The sequence below is a fragment of the Micromesistius poutassou genome (genome assembly GCF_964030765.1).
Source record: "Micromesistius poutassou genome assembly, chromosome: 10".
NCBI classification, from domain to species: domain Eukaryota; kingdom Metazoa; phylum Chordata; class Actinopteri; order Gadiformes; family Gadidae; genus Micromesistius; species Micromesistius poutassou.
In genome coordinates, this window is record NC_140280.1 from 5,631,080 (window position 1) to 5,654,070 (window position 22,991).

The 22,991-nt window shown below is 46.1% G+C and overlaps 3 protein-coding genes across 4 annotated transcripts; 1 reads left to right on the top strand and 2 right to left on the bottom strand.

Annotated features, from left to right (window-relative positions):
• Positions 1–398: 398 nt before the first annotated feature.
• rb1 (retinoblastoma 1) lies at positions 399–22,259 on the top strand. 2 transcript variants are annotated; one of them, XM_084473840.1, is made up of 27 exons: positions 399–613; positions 790–910; positions 1,498–1,601; positions 1,826–1,963; positions 2,186–2,221; positions 2,411–2,460; positions 2,660–2,770; positions 3,192–3,337; positions 3,742–3,819; positions 5,374–5,483; positions 5,721–5,798; positions 6,867–6,954; positions 7,325–7,441; positions 7,565–7,621; positions 8,161–8,192; positions 8,349–8,425; positions 8,559–8,788; positions 15,199–15,314; positions 16,115–16,257; positions 16,922–17,067; positions 18,729–18,833; positions 19,402–19,533; positions 20,022–20,170; positions 20,384–20,414; positions 20,561–20,703; positions 20,793–20,839; positions 21,051–22,259. In XM_084473840.1, the coding sequence occupies exons 1-27, from the start codon at positions 504–506 to the stop codon at positions 21,113–21,115; spliced, it is 2,760 nt and encodes a 919-aa protein (XP_084329966.1). In that variant the 5' UTR covers positions 399–503; the 3' UTR covers positions 21,116–22,259. The 2 variants fall into 2 exon arrangements, with proteins under 2 accessions (XP_084329966.1, XP_084329967.1); XM_084473841.1 differs by having other exon boundaries at positions 1,829–1,963.
• LOC311353772 (lysophosphatidic acid receptor 6) lies at positions 9,142–10,170 on the bottom strand (the record flags this gene model as incomplete). Its single annotated transcript, XM_084473598.1, has 1 exon — positions 9,142–10,170. One exon carries the CDS (start codon positions 10,168–10,170, stop codon positions 9,142–9,144), a length of 1,029 nt encoding a protein of 342 aa, XP_084329724.1.
• Positions 12,120–13,716, bottom strand: lpar6b (lysophosphatidic acid receptor 6b; the record flags this gene model as incomplete). Its single annotated transcript, XM_084473842.1, has 1 exon — positions 12,120–13,716. The coding sequence occupies one exon, from the start codon at positions 13,714–13,716 to the stop codon at positions 12,661–12,663; it is 1,056 nt and encodes a 351-aa protein (XP_084329968.1). The 3' UTR covers positions 12,120–12,660.
• Positions 22,260–22,991: the final 732 nt, after the last annotated feature.

Here is a 22,991-nt window from a genome sequence, read left to right on the forward strand (position 1 = left end):
CTTTATTTGTTGTATCTCGAGTTGGCGGGATAAATGCTTCAGACGGATGTTGCGTTTATAACTTTTCCCGCGTTTTTGAGTCGTGGGTACGCTTGTTTAAACATAATTTGGCGATATGTCACGTGACCAAGTGAACAAACGTTAGCTAACTTGTATTTCACCATCCAAAAACATAAATAACGTTAATTTGACACTGTGACGATATAACTTGACTTTAAAGTATTCCGGTTGGTAGCCATTATATGTGGAGTTGAAACACAGTGACCGGTAATGGGTTTATATATGGGACAGTTGGTCGCGGCACAACATCGCGCGTCCGAACACAATAACGAGCGCTCCCTTCCAAGACTCCTAAGTATCTCACAGGAAGTCCTTCGGCGTTTGTTGTGGGACGCGTGTGTTGCCATTTAAACGTAGTAAACGTATTTGACAGTTGTTTAATTTGGATAAGTGAATTAGAAATTCTTTAAAAAAAACATTCATAATACGCGATTCACCTCAAGATGCCACCTAAAAAACGCAGCTCCGGGACCACACAGAACAAGGAAGTGAAGCCCAGTGTTAAAAGTCCATCCCCAGACAAAAAGGAGAATGCAGAATTATCTATTAAAAAGTAAGAAAACCTATACTACCTACCAGATTACGCTGTAATTCCCCGTGAATTCAGATTACTTTAGAACCCTAACTGATTGCGGTTACTAACACATTGTATCACTGTCATTTATACAACATGGTTTGTTTACTAATCTTCAAATTTGATGTCGTATTATGTGTGTCCTCAAACGACAGACACAAGGAGAAAGACGAGGACTTTGTGAGCCTTTGCAAGACTCTCCAAGTGACTGACTCATTGTGCGACCAAGCATGGACGTTTTGGAAGTCTGTTCAGAAATCCATAGAGGATAATCCTGTAAGTATCAAGCAGCTTTAATGTCATACCCCTGTAAGTATCTATTACCTTTTAATGTCATACCCCTGTAAGTATCTTGTACCTTTTAATGTTACAAATGAAAACACAGACACCGTTTAGGGACATTCGATCCAACCAGTAGAGTCTAACTCGTGTACCCTCCTGCATGTAAACAACAACTCGCTGGAGCTCTGGTGGGACCTCCCCTTACTGTGGATATATCGAAGCAAGATGAGGGGTTTCTATTTGGTCGTCTGCTCAGAACACCAAACGTTACAAACTGGTTACAACGATGGCAGTGTCACCATTTTGAATAATGCCTTGTGTGAATGAAAACGAGTGACAGTGTGAGGGACAGGACAGTCATTGGCATGTGTAGTAAGCAGTAAGAATCACATTGATGAGATGTGCAAGATGCCTACCTACTTGTTAATGGCAGCGTGTTTGATCTCACTATAAGTCGCTTTGCATACAAGCATCTGCTCAATAATAATAGCTCTGTTTAGTGTCTGGTCATTGCCTAGGTTGCACCATTGTCTATTGTTATGTGGTTAGTGATGGTGTTATTCCTGTCCTTGTGTCTGTAGGACACCCAGCGGAGGATGTGGGGTGTATGCCTCTACGTCACCTCGACGGACATGGATGTGGCCAGCTTCACCCTCACTCAGGTCCAGAAAGCTGTGCAACTCAAGTAAGTAACTACACATAATAAGCGTTTTATGTGCAGTTGACACATTCAGCCAATTCAGTTAATCATTGATAATGACTTCAACAAACAGATTAGATGTATTTTCATTAATTTCTGAATGCCTTTTTACTTCTTCTTGTGTGTTTCTTTATTTGGAGACATACACATTCATTTCTTAAAATGATCAGATAGAGTCAACTTGCAGTCACAGCAGTGGTCTCTGTTAGCAGTGTGAAGCAGTTTCTGTGCTTGGTGAGGAAGCTGGATGTGAACATGGACACCATTAGTAGCCGAGTTCATTCGGTCCTGACCCATCTGGAGAAGAGATACGACGTGACGCTGGCACTCTACCAGAGATTTGAGAAGTGAGTGATGGAAAAATGATATAAACAAACAATGTATCTGCGTGCGGGCGAGGCCATGCAGCAGGTTAGGCTGATCAGAGCCGCTGTATCCATTCAGTAGTTCAGAGATACAATATGTGGATGGATGGATGGATTACTGAGTATGTTGATGTAGAGATATCATTTACCCTAGAATTCAGTACAAACATTTTACCAACAACATCTTCTTTTTTCCCGCTTCAGAACATGCATGAAAATCTTTTCGGCTGACTCGGTCAAGTAAGTGGTCATGATTATTCTTTCTATTTCATTCCCATGAATCCTAAATCGACCCATCCCTGTGCAATGTGATATTCAATGTTCTATTTCATGTGGGCTACACCTTCCAGGCTTCGCCTTATGGGCAGGACAAGCCTACAATCATAGAGTTATAATAACATAACTATCATCATGTCTGTTCCTTCTTAGGGAGAAGGAGCTGCAGCACACCTGTTGGACAATGTTTTTGCTAGCCAAAGGTACAGGCGTACATCATCTCAGACCAAACCTCCCCAATAACCCAGATGATAACATAGTTTCCATCTTACTCGGTCATCTCCCGCAAACACACATCACAGAGCCCCTCTGTTGTTATGGTTTTTCCACCATGTTGCCTATTGTTTCCCATGGTGTACTGGGTACTAAGACAACAGTGACAGTGTGTTGATGCTCCTACAGGAAGGGCTCTGCAGATGGAGGACGACCTGGTCATCGCCTTCCAGCTGCTGCTGTGTGTGCTCGAGTTCTTCATCAAGCGCTGCCCCGCGGACACTCTGCAGCCCCTCTACCGTGAGAGAGAGAGCGACACACACACACACACACACACACACACACACACACACACACACACACACACATCCCCATCCCCTCTGGCCCTTTCTTTATATCATCTTCCCATCTCTCACTTCTAAAACCTCCACCCTCTCTTCACCGTTCCCAGGGCTTCAAACAGCTTCTAAAAAATGTTGAGTGTTGATCTGGTGGAAATTTAAAGAAAAAAACAAAACAGGAAATGGTTATTGTATAACTGGGGAGCAACAGTATTCTATATTTCTCAGAAATTATTTCCAATGCGTGAAGAATACCTAGTTTAAGCTTCTCAAATACATGACATAGATTTAACTTACTGCTGCTAAGCTAACTGTAATAGACCCAAAAGGAATTACCCATCTCAGTAAGCTAACTAATGTCCTTTTTAATGCTGTTTCAGAATCCTCCATTAGCAAAGCCCAGAGTCCGCCGACGCGAACCTCTCGCCGCAACCAGAGCAAAGCCAAGACCCGGCCCCCGGAGCCGGAGCTGGACGCACAGCTGCTGGACACTCTGTGCAAGGAGAACAACTGTAACCCAGAGGAGGTACTGAGTCCACGATGAACACACCACCTTAACATCACGGTGTCCCACTAGTTCTGCTTCTCTGTTCGCCTCCTTATTGGCCGGACTGTTTGACTTCTTCTTCAGCGTTTGCGGTTCTGCTAACTTCTGCCTCCTTATTGGCTGGTCTGTTTAACTCATGTCTCCTTATTGGCTCGTCTGTTTAACTTCTGCCTCCTTATTGGCTGGTCTGTTTAACTCGTGTCTCCTTATTGGCTCGTCTGTTTAACTCGTGTCTCCTTATTGGCTGGTCTGTTTAACTCATGTCTCCTTATTGGCTCGTCTGTTTAACTTCTGCCTCCTTATTTGCTGGTCTGTTTAACTCGTGTCTCCTAATTAGCTGTTCTGTTGACCTCTTGCCTCCTTACTGGCTGGTCTGTTTACAGGTGAAGAATGTGTACCAGAACAGCTTCTGTGCTTTCCTGGAGTCGATGGACCTCTCGAGATCCCAGGATCTTCCCCAGGTAAACTAGGCTAGGGTGCAGACTGTTCTGACTGTTGTGGTTGCAGGTTCGGCTTTAAAGAGACCATTAGTGTAGCACCCAGTCCAACTTTACGCCCTATCTTCACAGAATCATTACCCATCATGGTAAATGGTAAATGGACTGCATTTATATAGCGCATTTTTTGTAACCTGTGGCCACCCAAAGCGCTTTACAATATTGCCTGACATTCACCCATTCATACACACATTCACACACCAACGGCAGCGTCAGCCATGCAAGGTGACAGCCAGCTCATCGGGAGCAGTTAGGGTTAGGTGCCTTGCTCAGGGACACCTCGACACTCAGCTAGGAGGAGCCGGGGATCGAACCAGCAACCTTGCGGTTACCAGCCAACCCGCTCTACCCCCTGAGCTAATGCCGCTATCATAGAGTAGAATATTTATTCAGTGATTTTTTTAATTTTTTTATTCAACCTTTATTTATTCAGGGAAGGCCATTGAGAGCAGGCACTCTTTTTCAATGATGCCCTGATTACAACATACAAATAAAAACAGAAATACCAATGTACAATAGATATAAACAGTAGGTCAAACAACCAGAACAACATTTCAATACATATAAATAATACAATCCAATGGGACAATTAAGAAAGCTATTTAAAACACAAGCAATCCTTATTTAATGCGACTTCAATCATCCACTTGAACTTCTCAAAAGTGATGAGCTTAACATCGATAGTGTTTCTCAGAAAGCTGTGACTTAACAAAGGTTACCCACGACGTTCTTGAAGTTTGAAAATAGTAGTAGTAATCCGTAGTAATTACTTAGTCTAATCTTTGAATCTGCATAAGTAGTCAGTTGCACTACAAGTTATTATATATTTACATCACTATTGCCAGTATATGATCCCATATCCATCTAGCTTTATCTATTTGTCTTCCATGCGTAATGCGGGGGGCCCCTATTCACACAGTGTGCCCGTCTGTTGTTTTATGTCCAGGTGCTATAACACAGGAGCCCGTAGGCTTGAGACATGGCGCCGCTGTTTGTTTAAAATGCACTCACTCCTCTTGAGTATATATCAGACAGGTGTAATCACAGTGGTTTCCAGGTAACTGCGTTATGGTGGACGTTGTATTGGGTAGTCAATAATAGGTAGCTGTTTGTTCAAATGGGTGGGTTAGATAACAGGACACGGAATCTTAATGGAGGGGTTTGCGGTGTAATTGTACCTGGATGACATTGGAGATTATTTATAGTAAGATTTTTTTTTCTTTGTTTGTCTATCCTGACATGGTTTACCACAATGCCCTTGATATATGGCTGCCTCCCCTTTGACTTGGAATTAATTATATACATCTTCAATAATACATTGTACATTTGACATTTGGCTTGTCTAGTTGGCAATATATCGACGACTTGTGACATGTTTAAGTGTATGTTGTATTAATAGAGATGACAATCCCTCTTGCGAATAAGCTATCTTGTTGCGAATATTACCGGATGTTGATGTCCTCTTCACTGCATTAACACAGTGCAGAACATTGAATCACTTTCTCCACCTCCTTGCAGGCGAGCGAGCTGAGCAGGCAGTATGAAGAGGTGTACCTCAGGACCAGAGACTTTGACGGGCGCCTCTTTCTGGACAGGGACGAGACCCTCCTCAGTCCCACATCGTACCCGTAAGGATCCAACTTCCTTTATGCACTTAGACTCTGCATAGCCACCTCCTCCCACCCCTCCAACTTATTGTATGTTGTACGTCCTGCCACTTAATGTACGCACTTATTGTATGTCGTACTTAGTTATAGTACTTGGTTGTATAGCGGGTTGGGTTAATGGGTTAATCTAGCGATCTGCCTTCATAGAGGTTCCTCTCCTAAGTACTATGTTGAATAACGGGACTGGCGTGCCTTCAGATCACAGACGGAGAGGACGCCGAAGAAGAACCAGCCCGAGGAAGAGGCTGTGCTCATCCCACCGCAAACGCCCGTCAGGTAACCGCCCCCTCCCCCTTTCTGACCACATGGTACACATCATGTGGATGAGTCAACAACTCTGACCATCAGTGTGCGTTTGTGTGTATATAGGCTTTGATCTATACATATCCACTCAGTCACATGACAAGTAGACCGCAAAACCACCACAAGACATGCTTACATTTCCACATGGGTCCTGCTTTGGGTGCTCGACCCAGCTCTGATTGGATTGGGACTTGAAAGCAGGGGCACGCGAGCGTACCAAAGCCAACCCGTTTCCCATGAACTACAAGGGGTTTCTCATTACCCCCCAACTCCAAAAGGAAACCATTTCAGTTTCCTACCGTGCTCCTATAAGTCGACCGATTAGTGGATTTCTAAAGGCTGATATAATGACGATAGTATGGAGTAGGAAAAAGCAGACAGCCGACTGTTTGAAATTAAAAATATTTCACTTTATTAGAAAACTGATCCATCTGAACAGCCAATGTCACAGTTAAGTACATCTGTAACTGAAAATCTAACTCGGAAGTAATTAATAAATACAACTGGAACTGAACATCAAACTAACAGTACAAAATCTAGTATGTAAAATAACTTTGTGGGTGGGAGATATTTTTTCCCCTCAATTAATTAATTAATTCAATATAGCTTATAGCTAAAAACATTCAAATATATTAAACGTTTAGCCATTAGCTATATTTTTTATTTTAACTTTTATGTATTCAATATATTTTCAAATCTACATGAATGATTGAAGTCGCCCTTTAATATGGGGGAAAATGATACTTGATTACCTTTCAGACAAAACAAATTGTTATTATCATCCCAGAAGCTTTCTGGGTAATTAGGCCTACATTTGGGACAAAAATGCAAAAACAATAATTCAGCAGACTCAAGTAGCATCAAAGAAGCTACTCTAATAATCGTATAAAAAATGTGTAAAACTCCTTTATTTGTATCTATACTAATCACCATAGTATATGATGCATGTTGGGCCCACCTCAACGATGTGATAACTATCGAGCAGTGTAAGGGTGGCTCGTTGGGTGATTCTCCATCTCTGTGGTCTCCCTCCCTCACCAGAGCGGCCATGAGCTCCATCCAGCAGCTGAGGCTGGACCTCACCTCCACCGGGGACCAGCCCTCCGCCAACCTGGTGATCTATTTCAAAGTAGGTCATCACGTGCACCAAACCACCACTGCATGAAGCACATCCGAATCCTCTCTCTGGAGGCGTGGGCGACGAGGCGGTGTGGTGTTGGCGGCAGTAGCTCAGGAGGTAGAGCGGGTTGGCTGGTAACCGGAAGGTTGCTAGTTCGGTCCCCGGCTCCTCCTAAGCTGAGTGTGGAGGTGTCCCTGAGCAAGACGCCGCCCTCACCTTGACTGCTCCCGACGAGCTGGCTGTCGCCCTGCGTGGTTGACTCCGCTGTCGGTGTGCGAATGTGTGCATGAATTTGTCGCTTTGGATAAAAGCGTCAGCAAAATCACCTAAAGGAAAATGTGTGTGGCTCACCCTGTGCTCCTTGTTCCCCGCGCTGTAGAACTGCACGGTGGACCCCACCGAAGGGGTGCTGCGGCGCGTGGAGACCCTGGGACAGATGTTTGGCCAGAGGTTTTGTTCGGCCGCCGGCCCACGCATGGCCGTCATCGGCAGACAGGTACCGCTCACCACGCCCGAGGCCGGGAAAGTACCCGCGGGTTCAGGGTGTTCAGTGTGCTCACGTGATTGGTGGTTTAAGTTGTGTTTTATTAACTGGTTTGTGGTTGTGCTCACTCCCCAGAGATTTACACTGGGGGTCCGGCAGTATTACAAAGTCATGGAGTCCATGCTCAAATCGGCAAGTATTTATTATTATTGTTGTGGTTTTAGTTTAGGCCTCGCCCGGCCTTTTGCTCGTCCGTTTGCGTGTATATTTTCAGCCTTTTCTATTATTTATATTATTCATTTCTATTGTTAGAAATGAAATGTTCTATTGTTATTAGAACATGCAGTGCCATCCAAATGAGTCAAACAAAGAAAGTAACAATGAATGATGATTTAATAATTTATCTTTTATTCAATAAAAAATAAATGGATAGAAAACAAAATATTAATTTGAGGGTCCGGAGATGCGAACAGTTCAGCTAGTATCGGATCATATTTTTTAACACAAGTTTATAGGACGCCTCTTAAGGGATAGCCACATTTTGTACGTCTTGAAATGGTATCATTTTAGCCCATTGGTTAGTATCAGAATCATCATTAGTGTTGCGTTTCTAGAATCATCCGCCTTTTTAACGTGATTATATATGATGTATACGATGCTTCCGTCTAATCCCATCATCAACCATGTCCTCCCACGGATTCTCCCTCATAATCACGTGTTACATTTTCCAGGAGGAAAAGAGGCTGTCTGTGCAGAACTTCAGGTATGTCAGAGCTCCAGTCAAGAGGATGACCCGCATTCTGTGCATATGTGAATGTATTCTTTCATATTCTTCTGCTATCATTGCATGTGTCGTTACAATGCGTTAACGGTGTTTACAGGGCACTGTCATGGTAAATCATGTCCATTTTCATTCCAGTAAACTCCTCAATGACTCCACCTTCCACACCTCACTCTTGGCCTGTGCGTTGCAAGTAGTCATGGCAACTTACGGAGGTGAGTCCTCCCACTGGTCGTCGGCTGTGTTTTGACGTGCACGAATAAGAACGCATCGCGAGCCCTGCTGTCCATTCAGCGGCAGGAAACCTGATGTCCCTTCAATAACAAACGGGTTCCCTGTCCGGTACAGGGCCCGGTGTGAAGACCGGAGGGTACACCCACGCCACGTGCGGCACCGGGGAACCTGCGGAGACGGACCTCAGCTTCCCCTGGATCCTGGACGTGTTCCAGCTGGCCGCCTTCGACTTCTACAAGGTGATCGAGAGCTTCATCAAGGCTGAGCCTAGCCTGAGCAAAGACATCGTGAAGCACCTGGAGATCTGCGAGCACCTCATCATGGAGACCCTGGCCTGGAGGAAGGTGAGTGTGGCTGTGTTGACACAACAGTGTCTGCTTTGACGTGTGCTGCGCTCGCAGGAAATGAACCCAACACCCTGCACACTCTGTTGGCCTGCGAGCTGCAAAGCGGCTGGTATTTGAATTGTTTCATCCCAACAGTCCAGTTTAAACCATTCAAAAATATAGGACATTCAATTATTTAAATAAATAACAATAACAATACATTTCACAAAATGGCCTTCAGTTTGATTGACAAAACTGGACTCACGCTAGGCTAAATACATTCGACAACACTTCGACAACACTGTACATCTCCTGCAGTGATAAGGGTCACGCCGTTGCCCCCTCACATATCATTGTGCCGAGCGTGCGCTCTACCGCGGTGCCTCTGTGAACACGGCCAGCGGCGGCAGCACGTCGCCGTGGCTGCCGCTGCTGCCCCCACTGGCTCCCGGCTCGCGGTGCACCAGGCTGCTGGAGAAGTAGTAGATGAGCGGGTTGAGGCAGCAGTTGGCGCTGGCCAGCGACAGCACCACGGGGTGCAGCGCCATGCTGGCCCGGGCCAGGCCGCACACGGGCAGCAGGCCCACGTGGCTGAGGGTGTAGACCAGCAGGTTGACGTGGTAGGGGGCGAAGCACAGCAGGAACACGGCCAGCACCCAGTAGATGACGGTGAGCGTGTGGCGCCGCTGGGCGCGGCAGCGGTGGCGCGGCCGCCCCAGCACGCTCAGCACGCGGCAGTAGCTGTAGAGCAGCAGCGCGGTGGGCAGCAGGAAGGCGCCGAGCACCAGGCCCAGGGCGGACAGGATCAGGGGCCGCTGGCGGCGGGAGGTGGGGTCCAGCAGGCAGGGGTGGTGCAGGAGGGACACCACGCCGGCGTAGCGCAGCATGGGCAGGCCCACGCTGAGCCCCAGCACCAGGCACCAGATGGCCGCGCTCAGCAGCCGGGCGAAGCGCAGGCGGCGGAGGGCCGACTGCGCGGGGTGCACCACGGCCAGGTAGCGGTCCAGGGCGATGCACACCAGGAAGAAGATGCCCCCGTACAGGCTGATGTACTTGATGGTGAAGGTCAGCTGGCAGAAGGCGCCGCCGGGGGGCCAGGTGGCGCGGTCGGCCAGCGAGGCGGAGAAGGCTCGTCTGCGCAGGTGGTAGAAGTAGATCCTCAGCGGCAGGGAGGCCACGAAACACATGTCGGCCACGGAGAGGCTGGCCATGTAGACCACGGTGCTGGTGAGGGTGCGCGGGGAGTGCCAGAGCCGATGGAGAGCGAGGCTGTTGGTGGCCAGGCCCACGATGAAGATGGCACCGTAGGAGATCTGGTAGAAGGTGAAGCGGTAGCTGGTGTCCAGGGTGCAGTTGGACAGGGCGGAGAAGGGCCTCTTGGTCGTGTTCCACGGCTCCATGGCTGATGGATGTGTGCGGGCGTGATGTCGCCAGGCTTTATTGATGTGTGCTCTTCATGACTGGAGGAAATTAAGCGGTTGTGAGCATGACACGACATGGCTGCGGATGTTTTGGCTGCGGCAGTTGGGACAAGTATGCACTTAAATGATTGCAATATCTGTACGTTGTTTATGAGGAGCCAATATGCAGAGGTACGGTATGAAACTGGTATACGGTCGAGACAGCTCTGTTTTATTGGATGCGCGTCGGGGGAGATTCTGTGAACTGAATTTAACTACCACTTCTGGTTCTGGTAACGCATTCAAAGACAAACACACCTGATAACAATTTTCCACTGTCTAAACTGAATTTAATGGAGGTCTACAAACTGCCCCTAATAAAATCCTAATTCATAATAGAACCAATAAAATAAAATAATATAAATATTTCAATGTACATAGTCTATTGTTATAGGTCTTGCTTTAGTGAAAAACTAAAGCAAGAGAAGATGCTAAATCCAAGCCATGTATTTGTATGTAAAAAACGACAACATATGAATCGATGGATTTCATATTTTTGTATTACTTTTCAAATTTGGTCTATAATTGAAAATAATAATAATTTGAAAAAAGTATTGTTTGTTATAAAAAATTCTGATTTATAAATTCATATGTAAATTAAGTTATATCTATAGAGATGGATTGATAGGTTTTGTTCAATTAACTGAAATAAAATAAACTTACCTGAGCTCTCGCTGAAGGCACAGTTCCAGTCAGCTGATGCGCAGGAGCTGTTGTTGATATGATGCTGTACGAGTGCATACACTAGTGGTGATGGTAGCGTTCTTCAGCTGACGCCCACATGCACAGTCTTTCACTCACTCATTCACTCATTCAATCACTCACTAACTCACTCACTTGCTCATTAAAACATGCGCACGCACGTGGATCATGTAAGGGTCTAGTAATGGGATCTAGTAAAGATCTAGTAAGGGGCTCATTTAGTACTCGTAAGTGCTAAATTAGTAACTTTCTAGTACAACAGTACTAGTTAGATCCTTTATCGAGAAATCATTGTTGATGTTCGCACTTGTGTTTTCATGGATTGCTTTTTGTTTGTTACTCCACGACTACATCTGTCTTATGCGGGGGCAACGGTGTGATTTCCCGCACCTAGTAAAATACTGCTGCTGTCATTGAGCAATGAACTGCATATTTTCACGGTGGAAGACACGCACTTACTTGCCTGTGCTTGAATATCCATCTTACCAGAAGAGCAGGCTAGGGACTGTCTTGACTTGAGGGATAGTGCATCAGAAGGAATGCATAACTCCTGCAAAACATTGTTTTTACGAGGCCATATGCTTTCTGTTCCAGGCTTTGGTCGTGTGTGTCTGGATACTGTTAACCATTTAAGCTTTGTGTTAACATCATTATCTGTTGATAATCCTCCTCAAAATACTGGTTGATGGTCATTCCTAAATGTTTGCAGGAATAGGGAGTTATGTCTTTGATGGAAGTTGTGTGACAACCCTTTACTTTATGGATTGCCTCACAGAGGCATTCAATAAACTTGCAGCTCTGGTCTTCCTGATTTTCTAGTACGCCATACTGGGGATACTGCACAGACCACACCTAAAACAACTGTATATTAGTATTGACTCACTATGGAGTCATCATTTTAAAGAAGCATTTACCATCATTGGGTCAACCAGAATAACAGTGTACTTCTCTAAATATGTCTGGGAAAGAACTTCAGTCAAATACATGGCTTTCTTTGTTGGTTTTAGTACAAATATGTATACATCACTATACTCTTAGAAACTCCACATATATAACCTCGGTACAGCATTACCAAACATAGAAGAAATCAAATGGAATAATTTAAAATAAAACATTGGTGGCATTCTTTGGACAATACCATGTTCTTTGAGAACAACACTGAAAAAAGCAGATGGAAATGTCAGCTTTGATTTGAGTTGTCAAGTTCAAGAGACCAATTTACATGATGCAAGCCTGAAGAGGGATATAACATTGGCACATATGGTTAATGATGTCGCATTGGCGGGATGGCGATGAAAGTCCAACTCGGAGTCATTCAGACGTGGTCTGGGCAGTAAAGGACTCCACCCAGCCAATAGCACTCCTCTGCATTCAAGCACAGAGCAATGCTTAAAATGGCTGACAATGAAAAACAATCTCAACGCCAGTTATCTTCACCTTAAAGAGGTCCCTTAAAGAGGTGTCAGGAAATGTGAGACATCCTGTGTTGTGGTTTACAAGGTCCTCACATTTGGTTGTGAATATATTCATTATGTTATAGTATCCATCTCCTATGACTTGAGGAAAAACTCAGTTCTACAGTTCCTGTTTAGTTTTTCCAATTCTCCAGGCCAATATATTTGCAAGTGAAATGTAATACTGATTACAGAAGGTTATAAACATCTGTATGGTGCAATTACTGCACTCTTTTTCTGATCTATCATGGCGAGGAACATGTTTTTGCACAATTCAGACAGAAGACTCATTGTTGAATAGTTTGGCTCTCAGAGTCCCAAGGTTTGAGTTTAAAGTCCCGCCATCGCGCTGGTTGTCCATGACCATTGCTTGAGAGACCTTATCGCGCACTGCTATAGACTTGCGCTTGATTGAGTTCTGGATTGTCTCTGAGGTGAAGTAGTATATGACGGGGTCAAAGCAACAGTTTGTCACTGCTATGCAAAAGGCCACAGGATAGATGGCCCTCACCACGGTTTCCGCATAGCAGCCTTTCAGAGCTTTGGTCCGCATCAGCGAATAGAACACGAGGTTGACGTTGTAGGGGAGGAAACAGAAGCAGAAGATGAGAAGGTGGACCAGGATCATCCTTAAGATCTTGGTTTTGTTGAGGGCACCTCCGCGGCTGAGCGTTTGCGGTTTCCTCAAGGTCATGAGCACCCTGACGGCGCAGAACACGTTGAGGATGAACGGGATCAGGAATCCCACGGTCACCATGAAGATCACCACCTTGGACAGGTCGTCCTTCCACTGTGAGCGCGAGTATTGCTCAAAGCAGTACTTGGTGTCAGAGTTTAAGTTGTTGTGCGACGTGGTCTCCAATAGGAACCCGGTGGGCAGAGTCCCAGACAGGACCATCACCCAGACCACGCAGCAGGCCAGCTTCGCGTTCCTTTTGGTGCGAATGGTCTGCGAGCGAAAGGGGTAAACGATGGCCAGGAAGCGGTCCACACTAATGCAGGTGAGGAAGAAGATACTGCCGTACATGTTGGTGTAGAACAGTGAGACGGAGAGCTTGCACGCCATGTCACCAAACAGCCACTCGCGCTTGATGAAGTAGTATATCCGAAAGGGCAGACTGAGCACAAAGAGCAGGTCTGAGCAGACCAGGTTCATCATGTACGTGGTGGTCTCGTTGCGCAACTTCAGCGTGCAGGCAAATATGTATATAGCAACTATGTTGAAGAGCAGTCCGACGAAGAACACCAGGCTGAACGAGGTGACATACAGGTCGTGCTTGAAGGAATCACTTTGGTTACACGGAATGTTTTGTTGCGTGTCGTTAGCCATGTTAGTTATTGCCGTAGTGTAGCGGTTTTAAATGGAGTGAATATCAGGCATGCCGAAATAGTGCTGTTCAACCAGCCTCCAATCAAATACAGGCTGAAATTAAAGTAACTCCTTTGTTTGGCATGTATCTTTCCGCGTTTATAACAAACTTGCAAAGTACCTTTTTTTGTTTTGTTGTTGTTGTTGTCGAATGCCCTCGGACAGTCCATTTATTTACTCCTCCTTTTATACTCCTCTTGTTAGCAGGAGAATTGGTCCAGGTGCGGTTGACTGTAAAAAGTGCACGTGCTGTCGGTCAGCTCTGAGGATCCTCATTCACAGAGAGAACTGCCTTGACTTTAGCCTCCAAGTCAGCCGTTCAAAGGTCCAACGTCTGCATGGGAGGCGTCGTCATTTCCCTCTCCATAACTCTGCAGCCGGGCTGTTTCCCCTCCTCGTTGTGAAGCCGTCCTCGTAACCTTCTGTTCTCGCACAGAGTGAAGCCTCTAGTCGCGGTCTTCACACAATCTGCACTGTTCTCACACTGCAGTAGGAGGAGCAGCAGATACTAGACCACACACACGCACACGCTCACATACACACACGCTCACTCACGCAGGCTCACACACACAGGCTCACTTTCTGGGCTTGGTCTAAGTATGGGTGTGCCACTGCACGGCTCTTTTTCCTTGTTTGCATTGTAAAACAGTTTGTGATTATCTGCATATGCCTGCTTAATGTTTGTGCAGGATTAAGAAGGATTATTGTTTAAAATATATAGTTTTTTTTATTTTGGCCAATCATACAAAAATCCCCTGTCAAAAAAAAACCCCTGTCAAAGTTGCTTTGTGTAAATGAAAAGTGGGTTGGTGACTTTAGTTGCAACCTTGCAAATTTGTATAATTTCACTCACATGACTTCCTTTCTTCTTCTTAGAGTGACTCACATGGTTTGTAGGACTCTATATACCAGAGTTCCCATCTAGACACCACAACCCAATTTTTAGTTTTACCCAATTCGATTTTACACAATACCCTTTTGTGTGACCAATTCATTTATTTTATTTTATTTTATAGTTTATTTGACAGGGACAGTGCATATTAATAAACATTTCTGTAAATATGCTAGATTTAGCCAGAAGGCTAGTTTCCATCTGTTTGTATGTTTTGAAGTCTTACCTCACACCATCAAACAGGATGTGGGGGTTTCATTCCGGGAGCCCAGTGGGAGTCCTTACCAGATGAACCACCTCAACTGACTCCCTCTAAGCAGAGGAGCAGTGGCTCTACTCCGTGTTCCTCACGGATGGCTGAGCGTCTCACCCTATCCCTAAGGGAGACGCCGGCCAGCCTCCTGAGAAAACCCAATTCGGCCGCTTGTACCCGCAATCTCGTCCTTTCGGTCTTCACCTAATCACCAGTTTGTAATTTTTGATAAAAAAAAAAAAAACGACCCCTGTCAATGTTTTCATTGGTTGCGCTTGTCGTTGTCGTGTCTCCGTAGGGCTCCCTGGTGTTCGACCTCCTGAAGCAGGCCCAGGGGGAGGGTTCGGCCGAGCTGCCCGAGACCCCCGCTGCCTTCAGCCAGCCCCTGCAGCACAACCACACGGCTGCAGACCTGTGAGTACACAACCACATCCCTCATCCTAACGCCCTTAACCTGTCTCAGCTCTGCATAGCAGGGTTGCTTGACCTCAGGCCTAAAGGTCCTGGCTGCTCTGCGTAGCATTAGTCAGTGAGAAGGCTAACCTGTTTAAGCTGTTTAAGCTCACTATTGAAGTCGCTTTTGTCATCCACTTTTAATGAATACATATTGAATGCATTGGTAAATATACGTATAGAAAGATATAAAACGTAGACTGCTGTTTGTCTGTTCTTTTCTAATTGACCTAAAGAGAGTGTGGGGAGAGTGTGTGAATTACTCAAGAACCTGCATTGCTAGATGTCTCTTAAGCAGCCTGTGCAATGTTGTGGGTCGTTTCCTTCATCACCACAATAACCGGTCTCGTCAGTGAGACGTATGGCATAGTTAAATAGCATAGTTGACTGTCGTAATGTTCAAACTAATTTGTTTTGTATCATTTAAAGACTCTTTGGTCATCCTAGCCTATATATATTATCCTATCCTATTTTACTGATTTAAAACACGTCCATCTCTGATATGAAGAGACGGGAGTGACTGGAGTTGTGTAAAAAAAAAAAAAAAAAAAGTCAGGGGCCCGCATATGAGGTGAGGTGAACAGGATGTTCACAAGGTCCCGGGTTCGATCGACCAGCACTGCAGTCTACCTGTAGGAATCCTTAGCAAGATGCCAAACACCGACTTGCTCAGGAACCACAGGAACATGACCTCTCTAAATCGCTTGGATTGAAGCTAAATTACTAAATGGTTGTATTTATTATTTGCATCTTCCCTGCAGCTATCTGTCCCCTGTGCGTCCGGGCCACCGCGTGCCTCCTCCCCCTGAGTGCCCCGGGACCCCCACCAGCCAGGTGTCCTTCCCCCAGGCACAGACCCCGCAACACCCGCGCTCCAACTCCCTCAGCCTCTTCTACAAAAAACGTGAGACCCGACTTCACACGTGATGAAAGCAACGTCTTTAAAATCTGAATTAAGTTGGTTTCCAACTGACTGCCACCTCTGTTTTCCAACTGAATAAAGTTGGTAGTTTTTATCGTTTTATGTCTTGACTGTATTGGACAGTGGCCGTGTGTGTCATAATGTTATAGTGTAATATTATCTTAGTAATGCTAAGATAAACTTACTAAGGGGTAATAAGATTATTACCCCTTAGTAAGTGGTAATAATCACTTTGTGAAGTCGAATGGAAGTGGAGATGGAAAAGGATTTTAAGTATGAATGAGCTGACAGACAGAGTTACGCACCAATACTTTCACTGCTTACTTTGCCTGCAATCTATACACACAGTTGTGTGTTTCTTACGACAGTGGCCCATATTCATGTTCCTATATTCCGTAACAGAATGCCATTCATAGATTAGGGAAGTTATAACCGCCATCAACTTTTATAGCCTGGGACAATCCCTTGCATGATCTCAATAAACCGCGATACCATCACTGCCGAGTCTTTCACTATCACCTCTCACACCAGAGAACCTGAGGCGTGGAGTGGTCAGCCTACAACCCGCCTCATAGTGTCTAATGTGTCCCTGAATGTCCCCCCCCCCCCCCCCCCCCCCCCCCCCCCACCCACCTGCCCCGTGCAGTGTACCGACTGGCCTACACTAGGCTGAACATGCTGTGCTCTTACCTGCTGTCCTCCAACCCTGAGCTGGAGCCCTTCATGTGGACACTGCTCCAGTACACCCTGCAGCACCAGTACGAGCTGATGACAGACCGTCACCTGGACCAGGTAGCGCCTCAACCACTGGCCGCCTGCCCACCGGCTGTCTGTCTGTCTGTCTCTCTGTGTCCATCTCCCTCCCTCTCTAGCCGTCTGTCTCTCTTTTCTCTCTGTCTCTACCCGTCTCTCAATTTCTGTCTCCCTCTGTCAATGTTTCTCCGTCGCCTATGTGTCTCTATTTGTCACACGCACGCACGCATGCACATCCATTTGTAGGTTTGTATTCTCTCTCTTGTCTGTAAGGCTCTCTCTCTCCTGCTGTTCTTCTCTATCTCTCACTGTCCCTGACTGTTAACCGATGACCGTTTGACCGATGGTTGACGGTGAACGTATCAACGTTAACCGATAAATCTTGTCGGTTATAAAATAAATAAAATAAATAAATAAATTAGGGTCAGTGTGGACTGTGGAGTGTGTGGGTTGGTTTCACTTCACACAAAAAGATGATCAGATGAGGTGACTTATTGGAAGTTGGACGGACACAGCGTCTCTAGCCCACCGTTTAATTTCTCCTCAATTAATCCCCTTAATTATTATGGACAGTAGACTAAACGCTATAAGACTACAGTTAGCCATCTCATTCCAAGATCTTTTTGTGTGAAGTGAACAAATTATCCCTCACACTAAATTTTAAATTAGGGTTCGCAAGCTCGCAACGTTTGCGAAAAGTAAAACTTTTAGGCTGCAGGCTAAAACACTCGAGGTTAGAGGGCAGGCAGACGACAGCAAAAAAATAGTTGTTCTGTCTGTTATTATAAGACACACAGTGAGTTAGACCTGCCTTGGCTGGTGCGTCTTTTACACATTTTGAAGGTGCCTGTTTTATCATGTTGCAGTCTATTAGGCAATATTCCGTGGAAATGACTACATTTCAGGATGTTCAATGGTAACAGATAAGGTAATGATGATGATCATCTTGCTTTATTATTATTATTAACACTACCGTCTCCTCCAAACTAAACAAGCTGCGTCTCTTCGGTCATTTACTTAAATGAGCCACGGCAATGTTTCAAATGACCTCCTAACGCTGCCCTCTTCCGATTGGCCCCTGTTGAATCCCGCGCAGGGTCTCAACCAGGTCCGCGCCATCTCAGACCATTGTGGGCGTTCGAGCCCGCTCTCTACACACGGTCAACTTGCAATAAGCACGCCTCGTGTTTCAATTCAAACACAGGTCGTGCCGCTGTTAGAGCCACTGCCTCTCACTCGGATGGACCGGGTGCTATCCCCGTGTCCACTCATATCAAACCTGTATTTTCAACGCTATCACCTCGTATCCAAACTATGGAGCCATTTGGACTCCATGCTGTAGGGGATTTAAAAAAGTGACGTGATTGGAAGGCCGGGGGTGGGTGAGTGAGTGAGTGAGAGATAAGTAGAGTTACGAAATAGCAGGCGGCTGGCATGGCTCGAAATGGCTGGTTATTTCAAATAGCACATTTTAATCTGATCGGTTAACCGGTTTCAACCGGTTAATGAGGCTCGGTGGTCGGTCAAGAATATTTGTAATTTTCGCCATCCCTAATTTGTATCAATCCCTGTCTCTCAGTCTCTTTTTGATCGTCACGGTCCCTTCTCCTTCCTTAAACCGCTCGTCTGTATGAAGATTATTTTTGGTGACCCCCCCCCCCCCCCCCCCCCTCTTGTGTCCGTCATCGACCTGCTTGCAGCTGATCATGTCGGCGATGTACGCCATCTGCAAAGTGAAGAACGTGGACCTGCGCTTCAAGACCATCGTCACAGCCTACAAGACCATGCCCAACACCAACCAGGAGGTGAGTGGACGATGAGGGCCCCTCATGGAGGAACATACGGACACAGTATAGACACAGCCAAACTACCACGGACTACCTCACCGAGGCAGTGCTATTACTTGTAATACTTTTTTAGGGTTAATAATTGCATACGGGGGGGGTTCTACTAGAATTGGGTTAGGTTGGTCGAATGCTTTGCATGTTTGTTCACACCCCCGAGAAGTTGTACACAATGCTGTGTGCCGGGAGGAGCGACTTCTGCACTTCAGCACCGCCCACTGCACACACGTCACACTGTGACGAAAGTAAAGTTTGAGCGCAAACTAGCTGTTTCATGCACTTATTTAGGGGCGTTCTCAGTGGACGTGAAGACCCCCCCCCCCCCCCCCGGCTCACACTTGGATTTAGATTTTTCTAGTTTAGCAGACGTAAAACATGCATACATATGTCATATAACAGTCTAAAGCAAAGGGAAAAGTCGAAAAAAAGCATGATATCACCCCTTTAAGACGGTGTGTGGGGAAGGCCGCTGCACAACACTGTGAGACGTTTTGGGGGGTTCAATGACTCTGTGATCGTAAAAACGCAGACCTTCAAGCACGTGCTGATCACGGAGGGGACGGAGACCCGGGGCCCGCACCACGACTCCATCATCGTCTTCTACAACCAGGTGTTCATGCAGAAGCTCAAGAACAACATCATGCAGTACGCCTCCATCAGGGTGAGTCCCCGCCTCCACCTCACTCCCACTTCTCCACCCTTGGACCACCACTACCTCCATCACTCTCTCACCCCCTCCTACACCCTCCCACCACCACCACCACCACCACCACCACCTCCTTCTCCACTCTTAACCCCACACACAATTCACCTCGTGTTTGTAGAGCAACACAAACAAAAACTCGAATTTCATGTTTGCAAACAGAAAAAGGCTCGGAGAGCACTGGAAACATTTTTGATGGGGGAGTCGGAAACACAGTCCTCTCACACCACCACCACCACCACAACCCTCACACCATCATCTTATCTCATGGTCCATTAGGTAGACTTTGGCTTTACTGTGATCCACCTCACTCTATGAGCCGGTAGAGTGACGGCGTCTCGCTCCCGGCCCACAGTCACAGGCTGAGTGAGGACCCCGGGCGGCTGAGCACCAGCACCTTAACGCAGGGCCATCTCAAACGAGGCTCTCTCTGTCCCCCTCCCCAGCCCCCTACCCTGTCTCCCATCCCGCAGATCCCCCGCAGCCCCTACAAGTACCCCAGCTCCCCGCTGCGTGTGCCCGGCAGCAACAATGTCTACATCTCGCCGCTGAAGAACCCCCGCATGTCCCCCAGCATCATGACCCCCCGGTCCAGGTACTGCTGGGCCCCGGTCCCCTGGTCACTTCAGAACGTGGACGCATGCACACGGGCACACACACACACACACACACACACACGGACACATGGACACATGGACAAACAACACACATGTTGTTTTGTTTTGTACACGCCTATTGTTTTGTATGTGACAAATAAAATCTGAATCTGAATCAGTTGCTTTAACCGTCTATCCTGTGACCTTTGCAGAATGCTGGTCTCCATCGGTGAATCATTCGGGGTCAGTGTCTTTTTGGACTTGAATATTGATGAGTAGAGTGAAGTGCATATTGTTCGAATGCCTCCTATTTTCATTGTGCATGTGTAGGTCATATTCGTGGACACTTTGTTGAGTGTGTGTGTGTGTGTGTGTGTTGTGTGTTGCAGCCGTCCAACCGGTTCCAAAAGATCAACCAGATGGTGAACAGCAGTGACGGCTCCTTAAAGAGGACCATGGAGCTGGGCTCCGCCCCCAAGCCCCTGAAGAGGCTGCGCTTTGACACGGACGGACAGGATGAGGCCGACGGCAGGTTGGTCATCTGGATCCACATATACACCCTCCACAGGCACGTGCATAGCGGGCCTTTTGTTTAAAACCTTTTTTCCCCTTCGTTCTCAGCAAAGCGGCCGGGGAGTCTACGCTCATACAGAGGCTAGCAGAGATGAGTAGGTGGAAACTCTGTTGACACCAGACACCTTTGTGCTCTTGGTTACATTTGCCACTTCCCCTTGTTGCAGTGGTGTGCACCGAAGTGTGTGTGTGTGTGTGTGTGTGTGTGTGTGTGTGTGTGTGTGTGTGTGTGTGTGTGTGTGTGTGTGTGTGTGTGTGTGTGTGTTCGTTCTCATGTGTGTGTGTGTGAATCGCTTTGTCTCCTAGGCTCCACGAGGTGCCGCATGCAAGAGCAGAAGATGAAGGAGGACGCAGAGTCAGTGAAGCAGTAGCTCCGGGGTGGCTCCTGAAGAACCCTGCACTGTGCAAAGGCCCCGGGCCCCTGCCCCCGCCCTCCAGCCCTGAAGGACGCTGTTCGGACTTCTGTTTGCTTCTTGTTTTTGTACGCAGGGTCGATGCTTGGCTCGCTAGACCTTTTTGTTGCTTTTAAGAGTTTCTCCTTCCTCAGTGTTTTTGTGGGGTTTTTTTTAAAGGTGATGTGCATATAGAGAATTTCTTCCTTATTTGTTTTTGGAATTTTTTTTAAATCTTTTTTTAACGATGTCTTTTTATTTAGATGATTTTACCTGTCAAATCAATGAAAATCGTCTTTCAGACCTATTCGGTAGAACTGATACTCCACTTCCAATGGAACGTGTGGTGCTGAAGTCGTTTGTGTCACCGGGTGTAAAGTTGTCCACACGGTTTTCTTTGGAAACAATGATGACTCAGAGTTCCATTCATGATGTGACTTTTCAGTTGTTTTACAAGATCATGGTATTTTTACTTCATAAGCGATTAAGCATCTGTATCTCGGAAGAATGAAAATGGCAATTTTATTCCCATGCTTTTTGCTTCATCATAGTGGTATGGTATTTTATTTAGGAAAGGTATTGTAACTTAGCTTCAATTTATGCTAATTTCAATGATGGTCAATTCAATTCACAAGCTTCCTCTGCATTACTGGTGAATAGTTAGTCTTGAAAGCAACTGTAATAGGACTTCAATTGGTGCATGTGTCAAAAGTTTCTCTTTAACTACTGACTGCGACTGCAGGGCTCCAATGCAGCTAAAAGGGCTGGTTTACCATTGATACACATCGACACGCACAATGGAGCAAAAGGAGACAAAGATTTATGTGTCCATATTATTAAGTACATGTCTAACTTGGATCTTGGGTTTACATTATTTTGTGATTGAATATCTGGACCTACTGGTGTCTCCAAGGGTTGTTTTGCGGGCACCTCCTGTAGTTCAACCCAAGTAGGGTTTCTGATCGCCCCTTTTGAGGTTGGATTAGGACATATGAAGTTGTGCCAGTTGCAGCTTTTATAAGGGTGTTTTGTGTGCAGAAGTAATTTGTAATAATAGGTCGATATACCAAAGTCGAAAAGGTGTGAGTGAAAGGCCCAATTTTAAAAGGGTCTGAATTTGTTGTGTAATCTGCAAAATATAGTAAATAGTTCTGTGAAAAAACCTCCTTGTTTTTGTTTTTCATTTCATGTGTACTAATCTTTCAGGAGAGCCATGCAAATGTAATTAACTCGTTTTATTTAAATCACGCATTGATATTTTCATATTTATAATCCATTCAAACACAATTTCCCCCTCATTCACCTCACTATTCACCAAGTGCTATATTGTACCGTTTTACAGGTGTTCACATTAACACATCAAGTCACAGACTGTTAAAACAATATATGTATCTATTAGCGGCTGTAGCGCCTTGTTTTTCTCCTTCCCTCCCCCTCCCTCTCCCCTGGCTCCACCAAGGGACAGCTACTCTGCTCTCAGGGCTCCCCTTCATTAATTGTATCATGGCCCCGTCTCCCTGAGGGTAGAGCAGAGATGACTCCTGTTTAAAGGCAGCAACACTTCCTAGTTGAATGACCAACCAAGCGTGCAACACACTGGAACAGCTACTGTTTAATTGGACCGGGCCCCGTGGGACGTGAGGCGTGTTATTGGCTCTTTGAAACAGGTGGCGTCCTCTGATCACCGTTTGTCAGTTGATCCTGGGCTCCACCCGTGCTTGGAGTACACTTCATCCGACCACCTTAGCTGTGAGCTCTCGTACCGCCGCTCCTTCTGACAGGGGCGACCTTCAAACCCTCAGGGTGGGATTGCTCCCAGGATTGTGATGCTGTTTTCTCCTTGAGAGTCTGCTAT